This window comes from Haliotis rubra, unplaced genomic scaffold, assembly GCF_003918875.1.
Source record: "Haliotis rubra isolate DU_JTF1 unplaced genomic scaffold, ASM391887v1 Scf115, whole genome shotgun sequence".
Lineage (NCBI taxonomy): Eukaryota > Metazoa > Mollusca > Gastropoda > Lepetellida > Haliotidae > Haliotis > Haliotis rubra.
This window is the reverse complement of record NW_025765059.1, coordinates 1,698,947-1,720,057: the sequence shown is the minus strand read 5'-3', so window position 1 is coordinate 1,720,057 and position 21,111 is coordinate 1,698,947. Positions and strand designations below refer to the sequence as shown.

General features: G+C 41.4%; 1 protein-coding gene and 1 long non-coding RNA gene across 2 annotated transcripts; both read right to left on the bottom strand.

Moving 5' to 3' along the window:
* Positions 1–496: 496 nt before the first annotated feature.
* LOC124254553 (catalase-like) lies at positions 497–13,960 on the bottom strand. The gene is made up of 12 exons (XM_046688382.1): positions 13,770–13,960; positions 12,100–12,271; positions 11,617–11,727; positions 10,276–10,406; positions 8,559–8,609; positions 8,008–8,187; positions 7,417–7,608; positions 6,513–6,665; positions 4,785–4,923; positions 3,958–4,109; positions 3,443–3,610; positions 497–1,855 (listed from the first exon to the last, which is right to left on the bottom strand). The coding sequence occupies exons 1-11, from the start codon at positions 13,824–13,826 to the stop codon at positions 3,443–3,445; spliced, it is 1,506 nt and encodes a 501-aa protein (XP_046544338.1). The 5' UTR covers positions 13,827–13,960; the 3' UTR covers positions 497–1,855.
* On the bottom strand, positions 5,368–6,500 carry LOC124254565. The gene is made up of 4 exons (XR_006892487.1): positions 6,189–6,500; positions 5,909–5,984; positions 5,580–5,806; positions 5,368–5,425 (listed from the first exon to the last, which is right to left on the bottom strand). It is a non-coding gene; the product is annotated as an uncharacterized LOC124254565 (long non-coding RNA).
* Positions 13,961–21,111: the final 7,151 nt, after the last annotated feature.

Sequence of the window (21,111 nt, the reverse complement as noted above, 5' to 3'; positions counted from 1 at the left end):
ACTAGTTAGCTGGTTAATTCTATGGTGTCTTCCCACTCTGGGATCAAATAGGGTTAAGTTAATCCTGCTTTGGAGGTTACAATTTAAGCATGCTAACTGCTTCCCAAAACAAATTAAAACAATGAGAATTATTGGATGAGAAGACTCAAAACATACTATACACAGAAGTAGATGCACAGATATATACTAATATAATCCCCCTAATTATCCCTTACTCCAAACGAAGCACTCCTTCTGCATTGATACTCAGACTGTTCCATTATTCTACAGGGCAAAAAATCTTTTCCCAGGCTGCCTACAATGGCCAGTTGATGGAGGGAAGAGTGGGTGAGACAATGGCTAGTTCATGGAGGGAGGAGTGGGTGAGACAATGGCTAGTTGATGGAGGGAAGAGTGGGTGAGACAATACTTCTCGTCTGTTGTTATGCATGCAAAAGAAATATGAAAATTAACTATGTGCAATTTGGTTTAGTCAACATATAAAGAACTGACAATGTGTATTTCAAAATATTTTATTGGATATAAGATGAACAGAAGTATAGCACTAGTCTTAGCAACACCTCTCTAGATACAAATACAGAATTGAATATACTAATAATTATACATTCCAATTAGGTACATTGCATCTGTAAAAGACATGCGATAAGCTGAACAATATACGCGTCTATGCAGTAATTCCGTATAAATGTTGACTAACTAATGTGTCAAATTCTCAATCTACATCTGTATCTATGATGTATTTATTATTAAGAACGCAGAAGTAATTGTCAACATGCAAGAAAAGTTATTGTAAACGAAAACATTTCTATTTGCGTATAAATTCACTGCGCTTTTGAAAAAAAAAATCAAATATTTAGTTTGCATGTTGCATGAAATACGCAGAAGTAATTGTCAACATGCAAGAAAAGTTATTGTAAACGAAAACATTTCTATTTGCGTATAAATTCACTGCGCTTTTGAAAAAAAAATCAAATATTTAGTTTGCATGTTGCATGAAATACGCAGAAGTAATTGTCAACATGCAAGAAAAGTTATTGTAAACGAAAACATTTCTATTTGCGTATAAATTCACTGCGCTTTTGAAAAAAAAAGTCAAATATCTAGTTTGCATGTTGCATGAAATATTCGGGAAATATAATCTATCTGAACAAGGTAAAATCTCGAAAAATAACTATCGTGCCTTGATGTGTAGTGTTTGGGCTTAATTGTCACTCTTTAGTTACGTCTCGACACTACAAGGGAAATGTGATGTATGCTTTTCAGCGCAAAGTACAGCTTCAACAATAATGCTAGGCGAGCAAATATGATCCATATACATTCAGCAAGTCGACTATATGTCCACTATATTAAATGTACTTGATCAAAGTATGCAAAGTGTTGATACGGGCTTAATTATATTTTACGTGAACGGTAATTAAAACTGTCTACATTTCTGATCTTAGTTCAAGTCACTTACAAATCAGATCATGAAGTGGAAAGTTTTAATACTTCATTGACAAAGCTCCATGCTTAGCAGAGAGTACGCGCCGGATTATGGTACATCAACCGCACATGATCACTCTGGGTGGGAAAAACCAACCTTGTATTAATAGAAAATTGTAAACTGAAAGGTTTTCAAATATTGATTAATTTTAATTTTTTGGTATTTTTTTTTATTACTTTGTATGCTTGCTAATGTTACTATTTCGCAAGTTGAGGGACTAAAGTGTTCGAAACACGGCAAATATCGCAAAGCAGGATATATAGCTGATCTGAGTTACAAATTCCAGGTGTCATCTGTAAGCACTATTCAGTTATATATTTGTTGTGCCCGATCATCCTGTATCGCGAGACTGTACTTCGCCTTTGTCAGCATCTGGAACAAACAAATAGAATCATTCAGAAATACCTGTATTGTAAAAAACATCGCGGGCGATGGGGTAGCTTGGTGGCTTAAGCGTTCGCTCGTCACGCCGAAGACCCGGGTTCGTTTCCCCACATAGTTACAATGTGCGTTATATTTGCTGGAATATTGCTAAAACCGTCATCAAACTAAACTCACTGTAAAAACATCAAGGCCACACCATAGTGCTGGCGGGGACGGTAGAGATGTAGTGAGTGAGTTAAATGTGGTCACTTAGGCCAGTATTCCGGTTACAACAGGGCGTGTCAGCTTGACGTGGGAGGGAATCCCGAGGTGTTGCATGTCTTCGATGTTCACCACATTTGTGACACCCAAGGTGGTAAACGTATGGTGTTCCAAAACCTAGAATTATATTCACAACGAACTAGGATTCGAACCCCAAATTCCTGTTTTTGTGTACCGATCACCAACATAGAAGGACCACTGAATGTATGTATTTGTCAAACGGCTTCAATGAAAATGTCCACTTAATCCACTTTCAACAGTATCTCAGTTATTTCACGGAGCGTACAGATGACAGTGTACAAGTAATAGACGGCTACCCCACGAAACCCACGATCTGGCAGTGAGTGTGAGTGAGTGAGTTTAGTTTTACGCCGCACTCAGCAATATTCCAGCTATATGGCGGCGGTCTGTAAATAATCGAGTCTGGACCAGACAATCCAGTGATCAACAGCATGAGCATCGATCTACGCAATTGGGAACCGATGACATGTGTCAACCAAGTCAGCGAGCCTGACCACCCGAACCCGTTAGTCGCCTCTTACGACAAGCATGGGTTACTGAAGATCAATATTCTAACCCGGATCTTCACTGGTTCACGATCTGGCAGGCTGAGACACAGACACGTGGACCACACAATGGGAACTGGTTATAATGCGGAAGTCCCTCCAGTATACCTATCTTGTATGGATCCGACGACCAAACGGTTAACATATAGTTAAACAGTTTGATGACTAATTTAGTTAATAACGAAACGTAAGAATAGGGAATGTGGAGAAGCGAGGTAACCATTGCATTTATAATCCATTTCTCAATTTTCACTCGAACGATTTACTGATGATTTTTATACACAAATTGTCACCATGGTTATATATGTCCAGGTGGATCCAGCTTACATTGTTTCGAGTGTAAATACAAATACCCATAGAAAAAATCTACATGTTGCTTAGTGCTTTGAACATTTTTACCATTTCTGAAACCATTTAACGGTATTGGAGAGACATTTCAAATCAAGTTGGGCCGGTTGCAGCTGCTGACCAATCTGGATAATCCGAACAGTACGGATATATTGTACACAAGCCGAGAAACTCGATCAGGGAAATCTTGGTTTTTACAGCTCATGCATAGCGGATCCTGACGCTTCAGAGGGGCGCTATTCACCACAAGGAACGTATGCAGGGCGCATATAGGCCTTTTGAGGCCCAAGGTCGCCCTAAAACCTTACCTACCTACCGTATTCAACTGTATGTGATCTTGTCATAGTTACATGGGACAACCATTCACACTGTCGCTACCAACTGTAGTCCGTATTCTCACCTATGGCTCCACTTTCAAAGCATTGAGAGCAGCCTGGAGGCGGCGGCCAAACTCAGCATCAGCCTTGCCGAAGTTGTTGACAGCACGTTTCTGGATGAACTCCTGGGCATTGATCAGATGCCCGGCCAGGTTCTTGATCAGATGGTCCCGCTCAGCAGGGGGCAGGACCTGGATGAGGAAGACACGACACGTTTTTCACACCAAGAATAATAAGTTTCTAATATCTGCCGTAGATATCAGTATGACGTAGATTTGGTGAGGCCACCAGGTGATTGCGAATAGTGTAAGCATGGCTTACTCTTTCCATGACCACATCCACTCACACGAGTTTCATTAAAGACTACAGCCACGGTGCGAAGTTAATGTATGACCACACAGGGAACAATGTTAGTTACTTAAGTATTCACTCAAGGTGGAACAAATAGGACCGTGTGGGTATGAGAGTGATGAGCATGCGGGAATGGGGCTAAGTGCCATGTTTTAACACTACTGGTTACGTCATTCTGAGAGTCTACCTTATTCCAGAAGATGCCGACTTGACTGAAGTTGTCTTCATCCACTGTGCTGTATCTGGCCACGTCTCCGGTGATCTTGAAAGGGCACTCCATGGCCTTAGGGTCCTCTTGTGGCCCGGAGAAGCTGTTGGGGAAGTAATTAGGAGCGCCAGCTGGTGGAAAGATAGGAAGAAATCCTAAATAAGTCTTTGTAATTTGATGAGGGTTAAATGACAGAGAAAGAACGTTGTAATGACGACAAAGCATTATTGCTGCATGGCATGGTGCAATATTTCACCTTGAGCTAGTTGTTAAGCGTCTTTTCACAGCAAGCTAAGCTTGAGTTCGATTCCCAACATTGGTAACGTGTGATGCCCGGTATTTCTCCTTGCCTCCATAGTTTCTGGAATAGTACTGACAGTAGTGTGAAACCATTCACACTGACCCATACCATATGAAACTTCCGCACCTCATTGCCAGCTGAAAATTGGTTTCGGGTCAGAATTGTTTCCTGACAACATATTATATTGTTGGTATAAGAGGCGACTAATGAATCGGTGGTCAGACTCATTCACGTGGCTGTGTGTAAAGATGACCCGAACGTATTGATCGTATCTCGTAATATCAACGAAACTGATCCAGATTTAGGCATGTACAACCCGCCACATATGGCCTGAATATTGCTGTGTGCACCATTGAATAACACTCACTCACTCACCCATCCACACAGCCACTCACTCACTCACCAACCCAGCCACTCAATCACTCACTCAAACACACACCCAAAACTCACTCACTCACTGGCTCACTCAGCCTTTGATCCACTCACTACCTCATCCCTTCCTAACCTTGGTTGTCGTCCACACACTGAGGGCCGTCGCGTTGGTAGTTGCGGAGCCGGGTGTTGTAAGGGCAGTTGACGGGGAGTTGCAGGTAGTTGCTGCCGAGGCGATGTCGGTGGGTGTCAGAGTACGAGTAGAGGCGGCCCTGAAAACATAACGAGCAGGAATGTCTGAAACATCTTTCTTGCGACTGTTTTTAAAAACATATTTGTATTGGATATTTTACTGTGAGAAATCAATAATCTGAAAAAAATCGATTTCTCTCATCAAAGTAAACATAGAATTCCGTATGTCATTATCTAAATAAAATATAACAACAAATGCCATCGATCATATCAATATTTGAAGCAAGAATACCTGGGTTGACTGACACGTGAGTATATTAACCGTACATACACCTGACAAACACCATGACATGTAACACGTGAGTACATCAACGGTACATACACCTGCCTGATCTGACATGTAACACGTGCGTATATTAACGGTACATACATCTGGCAAACACCATGTCATGTATCACGTGAGTACATCGACGCTACATACACATGACTGATCTGACATGTAACACGTGAGTATATTAACGGTGCATACACCTGCCTGATTTAACGACATGTAACACGTGAGTACATCAACGGTACGTACACCTGACAGACACCATGACACGTAACACGTGAGTATATTAACGGTACATACACCTGCCTGATCTGACATGTAACACGTGAGTACGTATATCAACGGTAGATACACCTGACACACATCATGACATGTAACACGTGAGTATATTAACGGTACATACACCTGACTGATCTGGTATGTAACATGTGAGTATATTAAAGGTACATTCACCTGACAGACGCCATGACATGTAACACGTGAGTATATTAACCGTACATACACCTGACAGACACCATGACATGTAACACGTGAATATATCAACGGTACATACATCTGCCTGATTTGACGACTTGTAACATGTGAGCATTTTAACGGTACATACACCTGCCTGATCTGACGACATGTAACACCTGAGGATATTAACGGTACAAACACCTGCCTGATGTGATGATATGTAACACGTGAGTATATTAACCGTACAAAGACCTGCCTGGCACCATGGCATGTATCACGTGAGTATATCAACGGTACATACACCTGACAGACACCATGGCATGTAACACGTGAGTATATCGACGGTACATACACCTGCCTGATCTGACGACAGGTAACATGTGAGTATCTTAACGGTACATACACATGATTGATCTGACGACAGGTAACATGTGAGTATATTAACGGTACATACACCTGCCTGATTTGACGACATGTAACACGTGAGTATATTAACGAAACATACACCTGCCTGATCTGACGACATGTAACACGTGAGTATATCAACCGCACATACACCTGACAGACACCATGCCATGTAACACGTGAGTATATTAACGGTACATACACCTGACTGATCTGACGACATGTAACACGTGAGTATATTAACCGTACATACACCTGCCTGATCTGACGACATGTAACACGTGAGTATATTAACGGTACATACACCTGCCTGATCTGACGACATGTAACACGTGAGTATATCAACCGTACATACACCTGCCTGGCACCATGACATGTATCACGTGAATATATTAACGGTACATACACCTGACATACACCATGACATGTAACACGTGAGTATATTAACGGTGTATACACCTGACAGACACCGCTCACCTGCAGCATCTTGTCGGGACTGGCCTCGATGCCCGTCACCATGTGGGCAGGGGAGAATGCGATCTGCTCCACCTCAGCGAAGTAGTTCTTGGGGTTCCTGTCGAGGACCATGCGACCGACGGGGATGAGGGGATAGTCCTTATGGGACCACACCTACAACAGGCAACAACATACATCAGTTGTATTGTCATATGGAGGACCACGCGACCGACGGAGACGAGGTGGTATTCTCAAAGACGTCTCCGTGATGATGCAATGACAGGATTATTAGGACAGTGGGTGCACACCCTTCGTGAGGTCTTGACAGGGTATAAATGAGGTCAAGGATCTCCGTGATGGTGCAACGGCAGGATTATGGGGACAGTGGGTGCACACCCTTCGTGAGGTCTTGACAGGGTACAAATGAGGTCAAGGATCTCCGTGATGAAGCAACGGCAGGATTATGGGGACAATGTGTGCACAACCTCAGAGAGGTCTTGACAGGGTATGAATGAGGTCAAGGATCTCCGTGATGAAGCAACGGCAGGATTATGGGGACAGTGGGTGCGCAACCTTCGTGAGATCTTGACTGGGTACACATGAGGTCAAGGGTCTCCGTGATGGAATAATGACAGGACAATGAGGACAATGTGTGCACAACCTCAGAGAGGTCTTGACAGGGTACACATGAGGTCAAGGGTCTCCGTGATGGAATAATGACAGGACAATGAGGACAATGTGTGCACAACCTCAGAGAGGTCTTGACAGGGTACACATGAGGTCAAGGGTCTCCGTGATGGAATAATGACAGGACAATGAGGACAATGTGTGCACAACCTCAGAGAGGTCTTGACAGGGTACACATGAGGTCAAGGGTCTCCGTGGTGAAGTAACAACAGGATTATGAGGACTGCCCGCTTCCTACCTTAGTGAGGTCGAAAGGGTTCCATTTCAAACTCCCAGCCTCCTTGAAGGTCATCACTTGGATAAAGAGAGACCAGGTTGGGGGCTTGCCGGATGCGATGGCGTTGTACAGGTCACGTGTAGCGTAGTCGGGGTCATCGCTAGCCAGCTTATCAGCCTGGGCTCCTGTCAAGTTTTTGATGCCTTGGTCTGTCTGTTGAAATACGGTAGGATGAGTGAGTGAGTGAGTAAGGTAATCGTTAGACACCAGTAAGAAAATTTGAACTGCCTATATCTACCTAATCTAGTCACATCTAAGGGGAAGATAGACGTTCAGCCATCCCATACTCGTCAGTGACCTGACTTATCTCCCCTGGAGGCCACACTGGATGGAGCAATGTTTAAGCTATATAACGGCAGCATGTAATTAATCGACCCGACAATCCAGTGATTTACATCATGAGCATCAATCTACGATTTGTTGACATGTATCAATGATTCAGCATGCCTGATAGCCTGACCCCGTTACTCGCGCTTACAAACATGGGCCGCTGAAGAACATTTCGAACGCGTCTTCGGAGGGGTAAGTCTATACAACCATACACAGGCTTACCTTGAAGTGAAACTTGCAGTACACACACTCTCCTTTGGCGTTGACCAACTTGAAGGTGTGGCTGCCGTAGCCGTTCATGTGGCGGTAGCCGTCTGGAGTGCCGCGGTTGGAGAAGAGGAAGGACACCTGGTGGGTGGTCTCGGGACGCAGCGTAATGAAGTCCCAGAACATGTCGGGATCCTGTCAACAATCTACATCACTGAAATACGGTAATTCTATACTACTCCTGATTTTATAGGGATGCTGAAATATTTATGTTGCGGACATTAGGGACCTCCGTTTTGAAGTTGAGTAGCGACCAGACATCAGTAATACGTATACCATATGTATTTATGCTAAATAAAGGTGGTCTAACAAAAGGAAACAACACCACATTTATCATCCCTAACCTCGTTGTTTTCAACATCTCGATGTGTAATTACATTCGTCTGTATAAGCATCGTTTAGTTTCTCGGAATATAGCCATACTACGCTGGATAAGGGAACAAATGACACCCAGTGACAATTAGGCAGTCGGAACTCGTGGGGTCAACCTCAAGCAAGAGTTGTACCTTCAGGTTGGTGACAGGGTTTCTCTTCTGGGTGTGGATGAAGCTGGGGAACTGGAAGTAAGAAACGACGATGAAGTCACAAATGCACGAAGTATGAGAGTTTCCGCTTCTTCAAAGTGATAGAGGCATTTACAAGTTAGATGTTGTCATCCTTACTATTCTTCGCCATAATGTCCTAGTGTTGTTTTACAAGTGTTCTAATGTACTTCGGGCCTATAATTTTACATCTGTTCTGACGCTGTTGGAGTATTTTCATACTGGATTCTTCTACCATTACCTGTTCACCTTTACCAAACTTGCCCAGTTAGGTATATATACTGTCGTCATCACCCATCTCTACCAAATATGCAACGGAAATGATATGTGAGCGATTTTTTGATTGCATGAATTTGTGTCATATGATTTAGTGTTTAACCACGTGTTTCGCCAGGCAAAACTACTTTCTTCATGTCCTTTGTGGACTACACAGACATTCCTTAGAGACAATGCAATGTGCACAAATTATGAAACTGATATCCGAAGGCTTGCATCTATTACCGTTTCAAATTTCATAGACATGCCTTGTCAAGGAGGTTAGAGCAATTTCAACAATTGTCGCTGGATATCGTTTTATCTACGTCACAGGATTTTAATACTGTATGACATATGTAACCTCGTAGAAAATTGTCTGTATTTAAAGCTCAAACTCAAGAGGGACAAGTGTCAGGGTAAACCATACACTGCAATTCACACATTAGCATCTAAAAATTAAATTTAAATGTTAAGGAAATTATATCTAAACATGTACGAAGATAGATCCAAACGTTTACAACTGAGAAGCCGTAATCGTGTGTGAATTCTTTCAATAAACACCCTTATCTCTGAGCTAAACATAATTTGGGCGAGGCAGTGAAAGTGTTGACGTGTTCTTCAAGATGAAATCTATGTGACCGCGTTTCCCCAAAGATATCCTCAATGAAGGCATTCTAGAATCAGAATGTCTTGAACGGCAGTGGGATTAATTTGTGCTAAAATGTTAAATGCTTTTCCCTGCTGAGAAGAAACACATGCTGACTAAGTTCACTGCCAAAGTTCACTTGACAGGCATTTAGGAACATTAAAATGTGAATCCACAACTTGAAGTAAAAATATCACGAGGGAAATCAGTTTGATCTTTGCAAGTTATTTACTACCACCTTCAAATATGCACATCTCAAAGAATGAACCTGAGCAGCTAGAAAAAGTGTGTACAATCAAAATGAAATATAAAGCCCACGGCTTCTGTCTGAAAACAAATGAACATAACAGCCACCGTGTATAACACTATTGATGTCGGATTACATGCGTACCTCTCATTGAGCGTCAGCTCTAAAACAATTCAACTGCTGTCTACTAAATGGTCTATGGAACAATTCAACTATTGTCTACTAAATGGTCTATGGAACAATTCAACTATTGTCTACTAAATGGTCTATGGAACAATTCAACTATTGTCCACTAAATGGTCTATGGAACAATTCAACTATTGTCCACTAAATGGTCTATGGAACAATTCAACTATTGTCCACTAAATGGTCTATGGAACAATTCAACTATTGTCCACTAAATGGTCTATGGAACAATTCAACTATTGTTCTACTTCAGTGTCTACTGAATTGTCTATGGACAACCAACTATTGTCCTACTAGTTCCACTGTTGTTGTAGACGTCATTGCTGTACAATTGGTCGTCGACTCACCAGCATAGGGTCCCTGATGAAGAAGATGGGGGTGTTGTTGCCCACAAGGTCCCAGTTGCCGTCATCAGTGTAGAACTTGATGGCGAACCCCCGGGGGTCCCTCGCTGTGTCCGCCGACCCCTTCTCTCCACCTACAAGTAGTTTATTCATATGTTACAATATAACCAGTTGTTCCGTGGAGGGTGATGCATATACAGATGTAATGCAAAGTACCATGATTCACACTGTCATGAATATATACTGTTTTGAATACACCCTATTATACAATATACACATAATGAATACACAATACCGTGAATACACACTATCATAAATACACTTCTTCGAATACACACTAACATGAATATATACTGTTGGGAATACACCCTATTATAAAATACTCACATAAGGAATACACAATACCGTGAATACACACTATCATGAATACACTACTTCGAATACACACTATCATGAATATATACTGTTGGGAATACACCCTATTATTAAATACACACATAATGAATACACAATACCGTGAATACACACTATCTTAAATACACTACTTCGAATACACACTATCATGATTGAACACTATCTTGAATACGTATGTCATGATATGGTGAATACTATTATGATATGCCATAATAAAATACACTATCAGGAATACATGTCATAATGAATACATCCATCGTGAATACACAGTCACTATCATGCACATTTAAAAGGCACGATATGACGACAGATCACATATACTCTAGGGTGGTACAAATACATAAATCACTAATTGGCATCGTTATAAATGAAACCCCGTAATTAACCACAAGTTTTTTAAGAACGAATTTGGTGTTCCGCTTAAGACGAACCACACGTCTTTCATATGTAATGGTTAAAAAAGTAAAAAAAACAAAAGTTTATTTGTTCTTTAACATATTTTCAGATGTGAAGAAGGACCAGGTCAGCACTCTCCAATCTTAAATGAAATCATCTTTCTATTACGCGTTATTCATATTAAATGTTATGCCGAGGCACCTACGATTATTCACTCACTCACATACCCATTCACCCACTCACACTGTCGCTTCTGTTCTGCAGTAGAGCACGTAATCGTGTCATTGAGACCTGTACAGAGTGCTTTCATACGGATTAAAGTCATGACTAAAAAACGACGGATTGTTGACCTACTGTCTGCCATTTACGCCCTTGAATAGATCGTGGTTAATACATTCAAGAGCCGGAGTAAACCTGCTGTTTCATATACCTGGTGATGTGTAGCTAGCCCTGAAGTGGGGACATGAGCATACCTGGGACCAACATGGTACTGCTCCCTCTGTTTACCTTACCACAACATCGTGACATGCTTACCTACAGTTGAAAACCTGACCGCAAGTGGCGTCTTCTTGCCCACACGTTCAAATATCTTTGCTTTACAATACTTGGTAATGTCGTGTGTTACCTCCAAATAGCCGAACGCTCCTGAAAAATTTAAAATAGAATTAGTTTCTGGGAACAAGTGATCAGAATTGTGGGTATTCGTTTGTGTCGAGATAAAATAATGTAACCCTTTCAATAATTGTTATTATCAACGTGAATGAATATGTAAATACAACACCTTCAACAAACGAGATTAAATTTTGAAAAATTATTGATTTATCTATTCTTAAATTTCTAAAGTTCAAGATGCTGTGCAGAGTTGCGTCCCTTAGATTTTCCCGGATTATGATCCTTGGTTCGTTGGAACAATCCAGGTTTCCAGAGTTGCATTTGTGGTTGGCATCTGTAACTAGGAGCACGTTAGGTCTTCATCTCTCATTCAGCTGCCGTATTATGACTGAAAAACGCAAGTACCTGCCCCCTTCGCATGCACCACTCTCTCAGGGATCCGCTCTCTGTTGAAATGAGCCATCTCGTCCGTGAACACAAAGTCCTGCAGCAACACAGGTCCTTGAGGTCCCACAGTCATGGTGGCTGTCTTGCGTCCCACAGGGGTGCCTGTGCCCGTGGTGAGGACATCCGGTTTCTACAATGGAGTACAGAGTATACAGGCTATGAATAAAGACTTACTATATTCTAGATGCTCTGCAGCTAGATAGCATCCAGTTCATACCGATTATATAACATACTTGTGATTGCTACATAAATGCCTATCCTCTGAATTTAATAGCTTTTTGAGATGTTAATCTGAGTGAGTTATTCGCCATTGGGGTGGATATACGTTCCTCAATGATAACAACAGATGTGGCCCTTTTATAACGAACAGTCTTCGCTCAAAACGCGACAGCAGTGAGAATTGCTTTTAAGGCTTCTGTCAATATTTTAAAATAGCAGGGCGGAGAGCACCATATATGAGCTTAACACATATTATTCAAGTGGAGAGCGAACCTGGGCTTTCACTGTAATGAGAAGATGCTTTTACCACAAGGCTACCAAACTGCCCTCCATACTATAGGAGTCGAGTAGAGGTCATCCATCGAGATGACCAGGTGGTGTCTGGACGCTGGTGCCCTTCATTACACATTGTTAATATTGTAGATACAGCCATATGTGTCTCACCATCAATACACGGGTGGTTCTGTTTTGATAGCTTTCAAAATCTTAAATTGGTGAAATTCAAATTCAGCAATTTTACAAGTATCGATTTGCCCTCAGTTTGCCTTAATGCATTTCTGCTGCAGCTTGTTCATCGAGTGTACTACGTAAACTGGATTACGATAGGTTATACACATCGTTACCCATCAGCCACTCATATTATCAGCCATTAAGACACCAGCCAGATGCAATTACCCACAATAGCTCTTGCTGTGTGGACAAGGTTCTTCCGTGTTTACGGGCTACAGGAAGTGCACCAAACCGACAGTTTTCATCATCAGTACCAATAAAAAAGTAACAGTATCTAAACTCACGACACAATAACAAAGCATAATTGCCAATATGGTTCAGAACTGACGAAACCGACAAAGTCACCTCGACAATATAATGACGCAGTAAACTAAGACAAAGTCCAAAGGTTCTTCCAATTGCCTTGGATGGATCTGGTCATGTTTTGAAGTCTTAGAATCTCCAGAAATATGGGCCACGGTGTGACAACCCGATACTGCACTTGTGGGTTTCACCAAAGAGGCAACCGTCTTGGACCTGCGTCGATATGGACCCGCAAGGACCAGCAGGGACCTGCACCATGCTGACACTGCTTTTCAAAACCGCCTCACTACACAAGCAGTTATACAAGGCTTTATACTTGAACATTACTTTGTATGCTACGTGTACATTGTTCGTACATAGCTTGGTGATCTGCACGCCCACCATCATCTCCCATCCTCAACATAGAAACTCGAGTAAAATAGACCCCTAACACTAAGTCTTGTGTAACAGGCCATCAAATTCGCGAGGGTGGTCAGAGCGGGTGTCTATGACCCATATGAAAGTCTGTCCCTGGTAGAATTACTTACATGTGATACTGAAATACATGTTTTTTGTATACCGTTCTGTGACATAAAATAGTACACATAAAAACATACCTTCTGTGATGTGCTGAATTCATTCAGCTGTTCTGCTGCCTTGTCCCTGTTCGCCATGATGCTGCTGCACTGAAGAAATGAGCAGGTCTTTGCACACTCCCCACTGTAGTATATCTATTGAGGTCAAACTGCTTGTTGCATAAACCAGGATCTGTTCGACCAGTTCTCCTGCCTGTATAACGCACACCTAGCTATATGCTTGAGTAGGAGAGTGTGACTTCACGGATCTTGCATCAGGCCGGATTTATATCTATCGAAAGTGCTCTGTCATCGCCGGATATTGTTAACAGAAGTGTAACTGCCTTCCGATACACCAGAGTTCGTGCTTTAAGAGAGAATATAGCCATACAAACCATCAATGGTGTCGATATTGCAAGTCATGGCCAGTACAAGCCATATTGTACACGGTGACAAATATACATCATAATACAACAGCCAGACAGGGAGTATACAAAACAAGGTTGTTAAATAAAGAAAATAGGTCATTGCAACAGTTAAATGTGAAGTTCGGGAGTTTTATAGATGTACCCACCCCTGGTAGACCCATCAATTATTCCCATGACTGCCCAAGGGCTTGTTAACTGAAGCGTTCACGATGGACAAACCAATACAGCACGTATACAAACTTAATGCACACAGTACACATAACCTTTATTGAGTTCCTATTTCAAAATAGTTTTTAACCTCACATTTTCGCGTCAAGTTTCAACTGACCCTGAATTTGAGTTAAGTGTGATTATAACTATTTATCGAACTATCGATTTATCCCATGGCGATATATTGTATTATATTACAGTCATGCCTCGCCATGTTTCGTTATTGCATATATTGCACCGAAAGCATCGTTTCTATTCGAGTTATATATGTGAAGTGAAATTTGCCATTTCCAATACTTGTAGAGAATATTGTCTTAATTATTTACGTTAATACATGTATACTACCCGTTAAAGTATATATAGTTATAGTTTATGCCATGCTATTAATAATATCGAGAGACGTAATCACATGATAGCAATATATCAAGTAAAATATCAGTGCGGAGTTATCAGTCTTGCAACTATGGAAAACAGACCACGGCATTATCAACTTTTCGAAGATCTGTCAAATCTGCCGAATTGTCACAACGTCGACCAATAACAGAAAATCAACAATGATTGATATCGTGAGCATTAATCTACGACGCTCTGTACATGCAAGTCAGAGTATAACGCTAGCTTGGTGACAATGCTAGTCCGACAATGCTCACGAGTTAGTAATGCTAGGTAACTCCCATAAAGTCCACTACACTGTGCAAGTGTTGGCTCTCTGCATATAAGAAAACCGGATCTGACACACCAGGATCGACACGAATGCAGCTCGAGTGCCTCGTCATTGGGGTTAAAGTGCAGCTGTTGCTGTCGTCGAGAGATCTTCGATACAATAATATCCAAGGTTGTGTAAGCAGCTCCCTTATCAGGTTTCTGGAGTGAAAGGGTCACGTGTGTTTGGTTTTTTAGGTGATATCGATAGCAACTCACCCGTCAGGGCAACTATTTACAACTGACTTAGTTTAGTATTCAGTGCCGGGGCGGGATGACATGGAGTCATATAATCAGCCCAGACTAAACCGTAACAAAACAACTGTAAAAGCCCGACCTGGCCGAAGCACCTGTGTAATTTATTCAATATAAACAATCTAATCTCAATGATTAATACATAATAATTTATATATGCATCATGTGTGTACGTGTGTGAGTGAGTGTGTGTGTGCGCGCGTGCGTGCGCGTGTGTGTTCAAGCAGAGGGGATCAATTCCCAGAGTAACACACATATATATGTATATATAGGGGGGGGCACCTGCACGTGTGGGTGGGTGATATTATATCCAAGGACGTCGTCATGTCTTATGTTCATCTGGATCAACCATTCATACTCGACAAATCTAGTGTAACCGAGATATCATACTGTTGACTGTTTTGTGCAGAGTCCCTGTCGTTTCTGAGCGCCATGAAATCTTCAACCATAAGAGTGTACTATCGAGGGAACATGTGCGTTCTGGGGTGGTTTCCGCAATTTGAAGTCTGTACATCCATCCCTAATGAGTCTAGATACAGATGCAACTATTCATCATTATAATGTCTGTGACACCCCTGCAGTGAACCCTGTTTACACATAATAAATACCACGTGTCGTGAATAGCTCTAATAAATGAGATGAAAAGGAGACAAGTGTGTTTTTCTTGTCCTCATAATCGTATGTAATCGCTTGTTGTAGACTCGTTATTTACAAGCCGCTGTGAAATGTCACCGAATGCCGCGTTAATAGCACTGGTACTTGTGAATACAGTAGGCAGGTTGTCAGTAAATAAGACGCACCATTGTGTTTCCAGTTTGCATATCCACTCCATACTTTTGTATTACAAACTAGGCACATAAAGACACTGTGCATACAAAAATTTAAAATCTAAATTTATCAAACCTGTGTAGACACATAAGGATTTAAACTCATGGGTTCGTCCTTGAGACGTGCAATACGTTGTTGCACGTGCATGCCGGGAAAGAGAAACAGAGCAAATGAATGCCACACAATACTGTCACTTTGGAAAGCTCAACCCCTGCCCTTGCGATCGTTCAAAAAATTAAACGGCTATTGAAACGCATAGCATGCGAAGGCTCACGTCTGCACAACGTCATGAGGCCATTGGGATGGTCCGTGGGCGAATGTCTCAACGACAAGTGGCTGCACATTTCCACTGCCACCGGAACACCATTTCTGCACTGGTGAGACGCTACCAGAACACAAATGACGTCATCGATCGGCCACGTTCTGGACGTCCACGTGTAACAACGCCAAGACAGGACAGATGGTTAAGGGTGACCCATCTTCGCCACAGGTTTCAGACTGCAGTGATGACTGCCCGAACCATCCCAGGACTTCGCCGTATCCACCCCATCACAGTTCGACAACGTTTACGTCATCACGGGATCAGACCACGACGTCCCGCGATACGGCCTATCCTGACACAACGTCATCGACAAGCTCGCCGAATGTGGTGCCGAAATCATGTCCGCAGACCCTTGTTTTGGTGAAGAAATGTTGTTTTTACAGATGAGTCCAGGACATGGTGATGGAAGTCAACGTGCCTATAGACGCGTGGGAGAACGTTATGCACAGGCCTGTGTCTTGGAGAGGAATCGCTTTGGTGGTGGTTCCGTGATGATTTGGAGTGGAATAACAGCACGCCAAAGAACTCCTTTGGTGATTGTTCAGGGCAACTTAACTGGTGTGGGCTACAGGGATCAGATTCTTCGACCTGTGGCAATTCCTTTTCTGCAACGTCATGGCCCTGGGTTAGCATTCCAACAGGACAATGCCCGCCCTCATACGGCAAGGGTTGCTTTGGATTTCTTGCAACACCACAACGTTGACTTACTGCCTTGGCCTGCAAAGTCACCGGATCTCTCCCCGATAGAACATGTTTGGGACGAGATGGATAGACGTCTACGCCGTCTTCCTCATCCGCCAGATAACGCCCTTGACCTTGCAACAGAACTTGAGAGAATCTGGCGTGACATCCCACAAGCCTTCCTTGCACGTTTGATAGGCTCTATGCGTCGTCGATGCACTGCTGTTCTCAATGCCAATACCCGTTATTGAGCTTGTGACATGGTCGTTTGACCCCTGTCCCGCTTGTGGACTCTTGACGTCATTGTGATTGACTTTTCAATTGAAATTCTCCCGACTTGTTATGGTCTCATGATCCCTCCATTAAAGTTTATATGTACCTTTGACATTGTTATCGTACTTATCAACTGGGATAATATTTTGACAATGCACAGTTTCTTTATGTGGCTAGTAGTTGCTGACGTTTTGTATCGGTCTCTATTGTCTATGCCTATAAAGGTAGATGGAGTGTACCCAAAATTCCATTTATTGACAGGAAATGTCCTTTTTGTCCACATGACATTGAAGACGAGTATCATGTATTCCTTATTGTCCAAAGTATCAGGAAATACGTCAGTATTATTTATCTTTTACTCTCCTTGAAAATGCAAATCTGTTTAAATTTATCGGAATTCTGAAAAGTGAAAATAATGAAGTTATGTTTAACGTTACCAAATGTATTTATTAAGTTATGAATGAAAGAAATAAACATGAATACTTATAAGTGTATTCTATATATACTCTTGCTCTTGGACAGTGTCATAATCATTGCATATTGATAACAATTTATACTGTATGTATAAAGCTGAAGATCAATATATTGTCAATGATGATTATTTTGGTTTTTGACCTAATATCTTGTCTTGTTTAACGTTATCCTGAAAAGTGAAAATGATGAAATGTATATTTATTAAGTTATGAATGAAAGAAATAAACATGAATACTTATAAGTGTATTCTATATATACTCTTGCTCTTGGACAGTGTCATAATCATTGCATATTGATAACAATTTATACTGTATGTATAATCCTGCCATGTGCTGAAGATCAATATATTGTCAATGACATGTATTATTTTGGTTTTTGACCTAATAAGATCTTGTCTTGTCTATAAATAAAAATGTAAAGGCAAGAATTCTATTTGTTTTTCTTATCCCTTGTTAAAATGCCACCATTGTTACCTCATCAATCATGACTGGATTAACAATCCCTGGCTTCCACTTGTCCATCTACCAATTAACTACTGGCTTCCCTTGTTATCTCATAACTGTTGTTGTTTTAACATGTACATGTATAGCTGATGATTGACTAAGGAATAAGAATCGTCGTGACCCTTCACAATAAAGAAGTTGACATCGATATAATTCTTCCCTATATGTGTATAACTTCTAAATGCCCTTCAAAGACTCAATAAAAGTGTATTTCATAGCAAACGAAAGAAATATTCTGAAAAAGTTAATATAGATCCTGCTCCTAATCAAGAACATTTTGAAAAAAGTCAAAAGACCCTTGCTACAGGGAAAGGAACCATGTGGTTCAAGTCGAACGCAATAGCTTTTAAGGAAATAATGTACAAAAAAGACTAATATCAAAATCGTAGAAAACTTTACAAAGGGCTTGAATTCTGTAGCCCGAAGCAAAAACAGACATGTGACATGCGAAATATTGGTAAAAAACATTCTCGGATGTACTTGACAGGTGGTGAAATGCAGGCACCAAAAGCTGAAGCTGTTGGAATATTGCTCTACAAAGTTGACACAAGACAAATTGTATGGATAACAACGTCTTGATTTATTTCTGTTATCCATAAGATTTGTCTTGTACTACTACATCAACTTCTAAATGCCTTTGACGAATTACGAAGTTGACGATTGGAAAGTTGAAGAGATCCATCTCAACATACAGTCCTGTGGAAAGTTGAAGAGATCCATCTCAACACACAGTCCTGTGGAAAGTTGAAGGATCCATCTCAACACACAGTCCTGTGGAAAGTTGAAGAGATCCATCTCAACACACAGTCCTGTGGAAAGTTGAAGGGATCCATCTCAACAATCAGTCCTGTGGAAAGTTGAAGGGATCCATTTCAACACACAGTCCAGTGGAAAGTTGAAGAGATCCATCTCAACACACAGTCCTGTGGAAAGTTGAAGGGATCCATCTCAACACACAGTCCTGTGGAAAGTTGAAGAGATCCATCTCAACACACAGTCCTGTGGAAAGTTGAAGGGATCCATCTCAACACACAGTCCTGTGGAAAGTTGAAGGGATCCATCTCAACACACAGTCCTGTGGAAAGTTGAAGGGATCCATCTCAACACACAGTCCTGTGGAAAGTTGAAGATCCATCTCAACACACAGTCCTGTGGATCCATTTCAACACACAGTCCTGTGGAAAGTTGAAGAGATCCATCTCAACACACAGTCCTGTGGAAAGTTGAAGAGATCCATCTCAACACACAGTCCTGTGGAAAGTTGAAGAGATCCATCTCAACACACAGTCCTGTGGAAAGTTGAAGAGATCCATCTCAACACACAGTCCTGAAAGTTGAAGGGATCCATCTCAACACACAGTCCTGTGGAAAGTTGAAGGGATCCATTTCAATACACAGTCCTGTGGAAAGTTGGATTCTACTCCAAATCTTTATGTATAGATACAGATGGTGCGGTTCCACTCCATGGTCTTCTATATTGCTAGTTCAGGTTGGTAAATCAGTTATAGAAAATATTTAACATCAGGTAATCGATGCACATCAAGTAATTTTCAAACAGTTTAGGTTTTCTTTTTTAAATCGAAGACAAACTTAAATGAAAAAAATAAAAATAAAATATTTTACTTTCACATCTTATATATTTTCAGACAACATTAATTGCTTGTTAATTTTTGTTCGCCTTATTTTGTTATGAGGCAGTGTCATACGTTGTGCGACAATGTTTCACCTGTTATACATTGTATCTCTAGATTCAGTAAAGGCAGTGTCATACGTTGAGAGACATTGTTTCACCAGTTATATACACTGTACCTGTAGATTCAGTAAGGGGCAGCTCCATACGTTGAGAGACATTGTTTCACCTGTTATATACACTGTACCTGTAGATTCAGTAAGGGCAGCTCCATACGTTGAGAGACAATGTTTCACCAGTTATACATTGTATCTCTAGATTCAGTAAAGGCAGTGTCATACGTTGAGAGACATTGTTTCACCTGTTATATACACTGTACCTGTAGATTCAGTAAGGGGCAGCTCCATAGAGAGACGTTGAGAGACATTGTTTCACCTGTTATATACACTGTACCTGTAGATTCAGTAAGGAGCAGCTCCATACGTTGTGCGACAATGTTTCACCTGTTATACATTGTATCTCTAGATTCAGTAAAGGCAGTGTCATACGTTGAGAGACATTGTTTCACCAGTTATATACACTGTACCATACGTTGAGAGACATTGTTTCACCAGTTATATACACTGTACCTGTAGATTCAGTAAGGGGCAGCTCCATACGTTGAGAGACATTGTTTCACCTGTTATATACACTGTACCTGTAGATTCAGTAAGGGGCAGCTCCATACGTTGAGCGACAATGTTTCACCTGTTATACATTGTATCTCTAGATTCAGTAAAGGCAGTGTCATACGTTGAGAGACATTGTTTCACCAGTTATATACACTGTACCTGTAGATTCAGTAAGGGGCAGCTCCATACGTTGAGAGACATTGTTTCACCTGTTATATACACTGTACCTGTAGATTCAGTAAGGGGCAGCTCCATACGTTGTGCGACAATGTTTCACCTGTTGAGATACATTGTTTCACCAGTTATATTCACTGTACCTGTAGATTCAGTGTCATACGTTGAGAGACATTGTTTTGTTATATACACTGTACCTGTAGATTCAGTAAGGGGCAGCGCCATACGTTGAG